The sequence below is a fragment of the Hetaerina americana genome, unplaced genomic scaffold, assembly GCF_022747635.1.
Source record: "Hetaerina americana unplaced genomic scaffold, ioHetAmer1.1.p SCAF_23, whole genome shotgun sequence".
Lineage (NCBI taxonomy): Eukaryota > Metazoa > Arthropoda > Insecta > Odonata > Calopterygidae > Hetaerina > Hetaerina americana.
In genome coordinates, this window is record NW_027286797.1 from 3,999,224 (window position 1) to 4,010,847 (window position 11,624).

At 38.2% G+C, this 11,624-nt stretch overlaps 1 protein-coding gene across 7 annotated transcripts in view; it reads right to left on the minus strand.

Annotated features, from left to right (window-relative positions):
• Plekhm1 (Pleckstrin homology and RUN domain containing M1) overlaps window positions 1-11,624 on the minus strand; it is a 34,711-nt gene that overhangs the window by 10,824 nt on the left and 12,263 nt on the right. For 2 of the 7 annotated variants that reach the window (XR_011701328.1, XR_011701327.1), the window contains exons 3-6: window positions 11,138-11,206; window positions 10,870-10,988; window positions 10,567-10,786; window positions 2,153-2,322 (exon numbers count right to left, since the gene is read on the minus strand). Coding sequence is in view for 4 of the 7 variants with exons in the window: in XM_071586552.1 (XP_071442653.1) it covers window positions 7,516-7,647; window positions 8,317-8,448; window positions 10,567-10,786; window positions 10,870-10,988; window positions 11,138-11,206 (672 nt within the window). In the remaining 3 variants the exon portion in view is untranslated. Of the gene's footprint in view, window positions 1-1,631; window positions 1,893-2,152; window positions 2,323-7,094; window positions 7,648-8,316; window positions 8,449-10,566; window positions 10,787-10,869; window positions 10,989-11,137; window positions 11,207-11,624 lie in introns of those variants that run through there. The other 5 variants (XR_011701326.1, XM_071586552.1, XM_071586549.1 and 2 more) reach the window with 5 other exon arrangements.

The following is an 11,624-nucleotide window of genomic DNA, read 5'->3' on the forward strand; positions in this document are numbered from 1 at the left end:
AAACCACCACAGAGGGTATTCTGGTCGAGAGGTTGTGGTTGGTCCCTGACGTGATTCCCGTCACACCAACACAACAATTGGTCCGACGAGAGATTGGCAACTAATTCTTACGGCCATTGGAGTTTTCTTCCCCTTTCTTCTTTAATTGAGAGGCCGTAGAGCTCATTATTTCTTGCTTGTTCCTCATGTACGTAAATGATCTACCAACATTACTGAACTCTGTACCAGGCTTGCTGCCTGTTGTCTATGCTGATGACACAAATGTCCTCCTCTGTAGACACACTAATATTAACCTCTGTTTTCATTACCCAGCAGTTACATGAGTGGTGTCTCCTCAATTCCCTCCTCCTCAATGTTAGTAAATCTTCTTTAATTTATTTTGCTAATAAGAATAAATCAGCTGCTTGCATAACTGTAAATATTGATAAGGAACCTATTGTACAAAAAAGTAATTCATGTTTTCTAGGCATCTCTATTGACAGTCGTCTGTCTTGGGATGACCATATTCTCAAACTTCGTAATAAGTTGAGTTCACTTTGTCATCTTATCAGATTCATTAGGCATACCGTCAATACTGAGGTCTTATTGTCTCTTTATTTTAGTGAATTTTACTCTCATGTTATTTATAGTATTCTTTTATGGGGCCCTTCACCTAATACAAATATTATATTTAAAATTCAAAAACGGATCATCCGACTTATTTGCTTTGCTACTCATGCAGCATCCTGTCGTCCCCTTTTTAAAAAATTGAAAATTTTACCCATTCCCTGTGTGTATATGTATTGCGCATCTTTGTATGTCAAAAGCAACTTCTCTAGTTATCTTTCCAATGCCAACGTTCACAATTATAACACAAGGCATTCTGCTGACCTCCACCAAAACTTTGTCAGAACCTGCACCGCCGCCCATGGACCTAAACATATGGGCCTCATGATTTTTAATAAACTTCCTAAAGAACTGAAAGCACAACATAAGCTGCCTATATTTAAGCTCAACCTTCAGAAATATTTACTCTGTAAAATGTTTTATTCTATTAATGAACTTCTTGTCCCATGAGTTTCTTTGTATTTAAACATGTACTTAGTATTTATCATTTCTTTATATAACATTGACATGTCCTATATCTGTCCTTGTTTTTTACAATTGTAGAAATCTGCTGGGCAAATAAAATTACTTACTTACTTACTACAAATAAGTAATTCATAGAATGCCTCATTAATCCTTACACATTATGATCTTTTCTACATCACTGAATTGTCCCTATACCATATATGGATCCTGGCAAGATACTGCTAAGGTAAGTAGCAGGTGATGATTAAGCACCAGACTATCTTTGATACAAAATACTTTTTCCCTAGTCTGGTAAGATAACATAAGAAAATCTTATGCAAGAACTACCTCAAGTGGCGAATCCAACTCAGTCATCTTATTAATAAAGAATTCAAAACAAAAGTAAATGGCAGTGTTGTGAGGCCACCACCCCAGCAAGAAAGAGGCTTTTGCATCAAAATGCAATCCTCTTGAGACCAATGCCCACATTTCCACTATTATCCACATTTCACATGCCAGTCCCTGGATGCACTGTCCCGATGTGCTCTCAGCACCACCCTCTGGGTGCCACTGGATCTCACCTTCCATTCAATCTCCTTCAGTTTTAACACATACTAAATGTGAATACAAAAATTCCCCACAATCTGGCATGGCCCTTGGCTGATTCAATCAATGCAAATCTTGTTTACGCCATCTGTGGATAACTTCACCATGCATCACGTGTTGTTTTCATATCCCATCCTTACTTCTTAGTAAATTTATACAAGGAATCTCTCAACACTACAATCTTTAGGCTGGGCAGGCCAAGAGCGTTCCTCTCATTCCTCGGCTAATTTTTCTTCCTATTTTAAGATTAAAAATAAAAACATGAAACTAACGATGCTATTGTCATCGTTATTGCGATGCGATTATTGTCATCCTGCATATTCATTTTCTTTAACTTGACATTGTCCTAGTCATACTTGTGCATGGACTTTCCTGCAGCTCTAAGTATACAGAGTTAATTTTTATTTATTTTGTTTTGTTCAAAATGCATCTCATGCATTTGCACGATTGCAAAGCCAAATAAAATAAAGAAATATGACCTATAATTGAAACTCACCCCAAAACCTTTGGCTAACAATAGTTTTCATTGTAGCCACAATGGATGGAGACTCGGGAGACAAGTCATGCTCGGGAGGCAACATTTCCCACATCCAGATAGGCCTGCCTTACAAGCTGCCGGGTGCTCTGAGCGTAGGAAGATTGTAATTGCCTTCTGCATGCAGCCAGCTGTAAGTAGACCCTGCAGTCATCAGACACACCAGATCTTGTCAATCAGTTAGCCTTTGACTCCACAAAGCACTCCCACAGTGATCATTATTAACTCTACAGAGCAGTTTGGGACTGGTTGAAATATCATCTCGGCACTTTGTACCAGATGACTTACAGACATTTTCAGGGTCTGCACCCATCAACATGTATATACTTCCATTTGCCACCATTAAAAGAGTAGATCAAGATATTTCATCTCTATTCATTATATTCCATCTCTTCTTTCACATCCATGTTGATTGCACTCAAGCTGAGCTGAAAGCTCGCTACTGAGCATGACATGCACGAGACCACAATCAAAACAATAGAATGAATGTCAAGGAATACAAGTGTCCACATTAACCGTACATGTTTGATGCTTTAAGTGAGCGCAAAGTTAATAGTAGACTCTCGAGAAATCTGAAATTTGCCATCTTACATTCTCCAAGTCTGAAGTCTGAAAGAGGGCTTCAGTCAGAACACTCATACCACCACCTCAATTTTGGGGCGCGCATGGTGGACAAGAGGTGCACAGCGTTCTGCCCACGACCCACAGGATACACTAAGAGGCCCACCCGTCATGTGTGACTGCAGCTATTGTGCCAGGTAGCATAACTGGCCCAAGGTGTTTCACATCACAATATTTGTGACTATTATGGGCCATATGCAACACCTGATACAGCCTATGCCCTGGACACATGGATCACACTGCCGAGGATGATAACTGTGCCAGCTGGTGAAATTATTCTTTCCCCATAATGAGGCAGTTGTTAGTGGCAAAGTTGGATATTGTTCTCCTCCACCATATCATGGAATCCATTTCTGCGATCAATTTTATTTTCCATTGAAATACACTCAGAAGAAATGGAGCATCCAACTCAACAAAGTTACCCTTGCTAATCTAGCTAGAGGTACACAAAATAAGGTAAAATCCACACTAACTGGGGATCGACACACATAACACCATATTTTCCCTCACCATCATTGAGCACACTTGATTGATTATAACTTTTAATCACTCCATGTGATGCATCAGATCCTCTGAGTGCAAAATGATTCAATTTAAACATTTAATAACCTTAAATAAATCCCAAGCTCTAAAAAAGACATGAATAAGATACTCAATATCCTGTCCAAACCTTGGGTGATTTTATACTGAGGATTAACAAGAAGAAATTCAAAACAATAGTAATGGGAAAGAGAAAATAAAATGCCAAAACTGTCCTTAAAATTGACAATTCATGGAGCAGGTAAAATTTTTTGCTGCCTAGGGAGCATAATTAATAAAGAAAATGAACATGACCCAGAGATTAAAAGAAAAACAGCATTGGTGAAATTAGCTTTCCAAAAAAATAACACTCAGCACTTAAATCTTAACCAGTAGGATATGTACTTGCACGCATGCATGGACAACTGCTGGTGAAATGATCTCATATGCATGACCATCTCATGCTCCATGGCTCAGAGCCCCTTCTTATCATTGTGGCCCAAACTCTCCTTCTCAAAAAAGGGTCAACTCCCGCCTCATTGCCTTTGTTCGCTGGGGCTTCCATTCCTCTCGCATGAGGTATGACAACTCTCTCCAACTGCACACCAGACTCAGCAAGTGAAACCTGTGCTGCTGAAAATCCATGGATGTGCACACCATTTGGCATTCAATCAATCAAGTTTTCACGAGGAAACACATTATGCACTTTCTATAAATGCTAAAAATATTTTTAGTTAATATCTAGAATTTAAGGCTACACTGATGAGTCATCAATATACCTTCTACGGAGGCTGACCCTCAGGGAATTAAAGGTAATCAGGGGAGCTATAAGGGCCCAACCTGTGTTGCCTTAAGCTCCAGGAAAGGGGATGCTGTTAGTCACCATTCTTCAGCATAGAGCAGCCAGAAAACAATGCACGCAACTGCTTCAGCTGTAGAGTTAAAAATCAGATGAGGATGGAGACCAGGAAAAGTTCACTAAAAGGTTTATTTGTAACTATATGGATGTGAGGCATGGACCATCAAGGAAGAAGAACAAATCAAGAAGCTTGAGGCAATAGAAATGTGGAGCCGAAGGAAACGCAAAAACAAGTTGGGTCGATATATACTACCTTGATCAAAAAGTTCCCGGAATAACCACCGTGTGGCGCTCCCATCGTTCCGATTTGAGTTCTGTTTTTTTTGTTAAATTGGTACATCTGTTGTTGATATTCCCTTTAAATCTTAGTGTCATAACTTGACATTTGCAAAAGTTACGGTCGGTTTTCGGTATGTCCATCAGTGCTTCCTGCGATTTTTCCATTACTTCCTCTCGGCTGCTAAAACGCGTTCCCCGTAATGGTTTTTTAACTCGATTGAACAGAAAGAAGTCACAGGGAGCCAAATCAGGTGAATTCGGTGGCTGTTGGATGGTATTTGTTGCATTTTTCGTCAAAAAATTACGAATAATGATAGCACTGTGCGACGGTGCGTTATCATGGTGCAAAATCCACGACTTTTCTGCCCACATTTCTGGTCTCTTTCGGCGAATTGCTTCACGCAAACGTCTCATAACGCCCAAATAATACTCTTTGTTTACTGTCTGGCCTTCTGGCAAAAATTCATGATGCACTACACCGTTGTAATCCATGAAAACCGTCAGCATTGCCTTCTTTTTTGACTGAAAACGACGTGGTTTTTTTGGTCTCGGCTCATTTGGTGAACGCCATTCACTTGCCTGATGTCTGGATTGCGTGTCGTACTCATAAACCCACGTCTCGTCTCCAGTAATGATCCTTTTGATGAATGTGGGATCGGATTCAGCCTCGCAAATCATGTCTTTTGCGACGTCAACACGGTCTCTTTTTTGCATGAAATTGAGGTCTTTTGGCACCAACTTTGCTGCTACACGACGGAAACCCAAATCATTAACCACAATGTCTTGGGCGGATCCATAGGCAATGTTCAAGTCCTCCGCTATTTCTCTGATGGTTAATTTGCGGTTATTGACCAACATTTCTTTTACTTTATCAATTTTTTCACCGACTTTCGATGTCGATGGTCTGCCACTGCGTTCATCATCTTCGATTGACTCACGACCACTTCTGAACCGCTCGTGCCACTGGTAAACGACCGTTTTTTTTTAGAGAATCGTTGCCGAAACACTTTTCCAACATTTCCAACGTCCGTGCGCCACTAAATCCGTTTTTTACGCAAAATGTAATACAAGTTCGTTGTTGCAAATTTAAATCCATTTCTGCAATTGTAAAAAATCGCCAACACACACAGAGATAGATGTACTCTTGGCTACGTAACTTTTGCAAATGTCAAGTTATGACACTAAGATTTAAAGGGAATATCAACAACAGATGTACCAATTTAACAAAAAAAACAGAACTCAAATCGGAACGATGGGAGCGCCCACGGTGGTTATTCCGGGAACTTTTTGATCAAGGTAGTAAAGTAATGAAAAAGTTATGCAAGAAGTGAAAAAAATCAATTGCCTTAAAAAATAATAACGCAAAGAAGAAAAATACTGATTACACATGTATTAAGGCATACTGAATTGCTAACAAATATATTAGAAGATAAAGTGGTAGGTAAGAAACCAAGGAGATGAGCAAGAGCTACATTCTTTGAAGAGTATTGCCTAAAAAAATTCCCACATAAATTATAAATGTACACCATTTAATGCATTTAGTTGTATCTCACAGTGTTGCTGCTGCGAAACTTATATGCCTTGGGCTAACAGAAATGTTACCCCTGCTTATACATCTTTTTGATACATCCATCCTCTTCCTCCAGATTTACTCAGTCTACAGTCTAACACATGCGCTCAATCTAAAGTAGTATGAGTGCATCGTAAAGGCATTGAAAATCGTTACTTTCAACACAAATTTTGATAATATCAAAATAATAACAGAAACTATAAAAAGTTAAGATGATGAGTAACTTCATAGGATCTCACGAGAGAAGATCGTCATGCAGTATTTCATTTAAACTTGAAGGCATGACTAATGCTTCACAACACGGAAAAAGGAAACTGTAAGGCATTTCGGCCAACGCCCAAATAAAGAAGGTGATATGAGAAGCTTAAAGCAAGAAAAAGATAGAGTAAGCTGACGGTGGATTCAGTAGAGACAGATAGGAGTAAAAACTTAACATTCTTATGCTCCTAAATGGCCAAAGTTTGAGGAAACTGATAAAAATTAGATAATATATTACCAGAAGAATGGCATTACTGTTTCGACAAAGATGATGTAAATTGGCATGAGAAAATTAGCGATAGGTACGTCTATCGGCAATTTTTCTGGAACATCATGATGCAAGAGATTCATGAAGAGAAATGGTTTACACATTCGCACTAGATCTATAACAACACAAAAACTTCCACTTTAACACAAAAGAAAGGTTATAAGGCACCAACTCATGACCTCACTCCCACAGGAAGAATGAATCAGCAGTCGATTTCTAGCATTTGTGATTGGTTGAAAAAGTCCTGGCAGAAAGTTTAAAGTGAGAGTATCATATTGTCTTTTTGAAAATATGAGATTAGCAATGCAATGTACAGTAGTGAAGATGACGTTGTGTTAGACAAAAGTGACAACCCTAGTGAAAATAAATACGTGGAAATGATTTTACAGAAGTCATGACATATTTCTGGGATGATACAACAAATAAACATTGATAAAGCTACTATGTATTAAATGCGAAAATTACATTTTCTTCATATTAAGTGTGAATATTATAATACTTTGATTCTTTTCTGTACCAGATCCAAGTATTTTTTTCGTAAATTCTGACCCAAAAAACCACAGTGCATCTTATGGGCCGGGAGATATGGTACATTTATTTTTTAACAAAGAGACTTGTAAGCAACACACTTTTGGGCAGGGCATAACAGTGCAGCCTCTTGCAATCTATTAATTAGCCACCCATGAGCTATATGGCCAGACTCGGTCCAAATCAGAGGAGTCTGAATTATTGAGGGTTTAGGTATCAAGATTTACTGTTTAAACTGTGGCTCTACACTTGGGATACTCTGTAGAGTCAACAATGATCACCGTAGGAGTGCTTGGTGGAGTGAAAGGCTAACTGATAGACAAGATCTGGTGTAACCAACGACTGAGGGGTACACTCATGGCTGGGTATATTCCGAAGGCAATCATCATCCTCTCCCCTGGTCTGCTCTATGCTCACGACACCTAACAGTGCAGGGGCCACTCTGGCAGTGGAACAAAGGTACGACCCCTCCGGGCACAACACCCTTCCCTAGTCACCAGCCATTTTGATCTGAACGATACCAAATGTTTGCTGCAGACTGAAGAGGATGGATTCTACAAATATAGATTGCACAAGAAATATTAAAAATTAGTTCCCAAGCTTTATAATGGGGTATATTTATTTTCTATAACTGCAACTGAATAATTTTTGTGCTAAATGGAACACATTCCTATCAGAGCTAATTTTAAATTTTTAAACCCAATTTTGTTCATTTCTCAGGAATTGATACTTGTGAGATATGAGCATTACATTTCAAGTGCCACTCAAATAAGAGCAAGGGTTTTCTAGAAATGTGCTTGTGAATTCACAGAGCATACTTATGGCATCCTTACTTGAGTACCTTTAACTTTGTGGAAAATACTAAAAATTCACCAATTTCCAAGAATGCTAATGGCGTGACAATAAAATAGGTTCATAGGACAGCACTAATGAGTGTAATAATTTCCACAACAGATCATATGGAATCTCACCAGGTTACTAGGGGTTTCCTGGGAAAATTAGAGTCAATTGGAGCCTCATCAGAGATCCTCTACTAAGTCATAATTTACAAAATTCCTGAAAACAAATCATCATACACTGGAGACCTGATGCATTATTTTTTCCCTGGTATTTCACCACCCAGTTTTCCTAACATTTCCACAAAGATAAGCATGGACTGAAAACTATTTTTCAATGCAAGCCCAAGAAAATCAGAATTGCCTGAAAAATGAATATATACTTACCAAAACTGAATACAAATGTACATGCTCATACAAGTAACTCCTAGGCCAAACTCTCTTTTGCAGTTCTTCAATTATTGGCTCTCGACAAGTAAAGAGATATGCTCGGAGCAAATTGAGCTGAATTCTCATGTTCTGCAATGATAGGTTCATTAATTAAAGATATAAATAAATTATGACAATCGCCTCATTTCAAGCAAAACATTTTTTGAAATGTTCCAAAATGCATTCATTTTAATGCACAATATTGATTAATAGGATTCAATATTAATTAATGGATTATAACCACCAGAAACATACCATATTTCGCAGCCCATAAGAAGCACTGGGTTTCCTCATGTAAGAATTTACAAATAATTCTAGGATAAGACCAAAAAGAAGTGTTTGAATGTTAACACTTCATAGGAAGAAAATGGAATTTTAACATTAAAAATTTAATTACTCTATACACATTTATTCATCTCAGAAACCCATTCATTATCACTGCTGCTAAAATCATAAATGCAGTTATTTTCACTGGAGTTATCACTTTCCTTGCACACAATGTCACTTTCACTTCCATCTAGCACATTGCCAATGTCACATTTAAAAATATATTTTGATGGTCTAGCTTTTAACTTTCTGCCCGGACTTTTTCACCAACTTTTAAACACAAGAAGTTGACGACCATTTCATTCTCCCCATCCATGAGATGTCATGAGTTGGTGGTGCCTCAATTCACTTCACACTCTTTGCACAGATCCCATGAATGGTTTATTGAATGAAATACCCAGCGACTCAATTGAGAAGTTAATCCAGCAGGAAACACAGCAAAATGGGTCTTCCATTATGTGGCTTTTTGCTGATTCCATAGTCAGGGTCTTAAACTGATTGCACACGAACAAAGAGGATTTTTTCAGAAGACCACCTGGATACCAGGACCACACCTTCCATAACCACAGCTTCATGCTTTCTCCATCCTTTGGGTTGAACATGAATACAAATTCCATGCAGAATTGTAGAGTTAAGCAGCATCTTTCATTTACAGATTTATAGAGGAGGGAGTATTGAACCATCAGCACAATAAACAAGAACAACAGTATCGCATGTCTTCTTGTTACCAGAAGCCTTCATCAATACTGACTTAGGACCTTTAATGATCACCGTTCTATTTGATGGCACGTCAAACTTCTAGGATACCTCATCCATGATCCCTATATGTCCTATCACAAAATACATCCTTTTTCTCAAGTTTATGATGTATTTATGTTATTCTATAACCTTTATATCATATTCAAGTGGCAGTTTTTATGCTATTGTAGTTCTGCTAGGCCTGCACTGATCCGTTCTCTTCATAAATCTCTTGCAACATGATTATGTCCAAAAAAATCAGAACCAGACGTACCTATCGCTGAATTTCTCTCTACAGTTAAAATTATTTTTTTAACACAAGAATTCCATTCTTCCTGTGATTCATTATCCAGTTCTTAACATGTTTCTCAAGCTTTGGCCATTTAGGAACACATGAATGTAAAGTTTTTTACTCCTATCTGAATTTATAAAATCAACCTTCTGCTTCCTCCAATCTCGTATCATCTCCTCAGTTGGCAGACCAAAATGCCTTTCCGCTGCCCTGTTTCTGTGATTCAAAGCATAGTTCCTGACTTCAAGTTTAAATGTAATACTGTCAGGCAATTTTCTCTCTTTAGACCCCATGAGGTTATTCTAAATTAACCTTTTAAGGAAAGACTTAGTTTCTGTGCTAAAGCAGATATGCACACTAAACAGCAAGGAACGTATAACGCATTGAGCGATCCTATCATTCTCTAAACAATTCAGTGCCAGTAGACCCCAAGTTTTACGGCAAGAGATACCATGTTTGAGCACAAGGGTGGCATTCCTGTTAGCCCAATGCGTTTAAGTTTCGTGGCCGCACCAGATGCGAGATGAAACTAAATGCACAACATTTATACATTTACTATTTATTTGGCAACTTTTTAGAGGCACTTTCAAGGAAATATTTAAGCTCTATTGCTTACTACTGGCCCAAAACATTGCTAATATCAAAATTTGAAATAAAGAAAATATTTTGCTATGCCAACACTCCCTGATGAGGGAAAAATAATGAAGGAATTATTTTCCTGGTGTACTCCAAGCATCAGCGAACCCATAAGATGCAGACAAGTTCAGAAGGACATCTTGTAGTAGACAAGTGCATCATGTGGGCCAGGAAATATGGTATCGTGCTAATCCCATCAATTGACCAAAACTTACTTGCAATCGAGTCATGTCATCAACGGCATTGTAAAGAGTGGGATTCAAAATTTTCAAATCAAGTAGTGGTTGGTGTTGTATTTCATTAAGGAAAGCAGCAGCAGAGCAGGACACAGGATATTTTCTGAAGTCCCAATTGTGTATGACTCTGGCAGGGATAATCATCTCATCCTCAAGTTGACATTCTGAGCAATAATATGCTCCTAAAAATGAGCAGACCCTAAAGGAATCAATTCAGGATTAATATTCAGGCATATACTTGAACACACAATACATACAGCATATGAATAAAATCTTTCTTACTTCGCATCTCCAGACGTGATCCCAATTGGAAGATTGCAGTTGGCACAACAATATTTCTGAGAATCTAAGCCAGGCTCTGTAGTAATTTTTCCTAATTTACCAACAAAGGTACGAAATTCCTGGCAACGGACAAAATACTGATACTTTACCACACATTAATATCATTTAAAATAGAGAGACTATCATCTATGGTTGATAAGAAAGAGAAATTGCTGAATACAAAGTATATTTTGAATTTACATCACATTCAAATACCAGAAGTACTTACAGGAATATCAAAAAGAGCAGTTGGAGACATGGGGACCACTTCAAATCCCAATCCATATAATGGGAAAAACTACAATGACACAAATATGTGATATACTATTATATTTCAAGAATTACCTAAACTCTGGATATAAAAACTCATATAACCTTATATATATATTGAAGGTGAAGGAAGAGATGGTGATGAGGTGGGGGACTACGGTTTAGGCACGAGGAATGACCCCGGGAAGAAAGAAACTGAGTTCTGTAGGAGACAGGGGTTAGTCATCACAAACACTTGGTTTAGACACCACAAAGGGCATAGGTATGCTTGGAAAATGCCAGGTGACTCAAAAAGGTATCAGCTAGATTATATTATGTTTAGGCACAGATTCAGGCACCGTGTGATGTGTCAATCCGCACAGCTTCCTGGGAGTTGATGCAGACTATGACCACAATTTAGTGCTCATGAAGTGTTACGTCCTTTTCAAAAACAAAAAGGGCAGTGG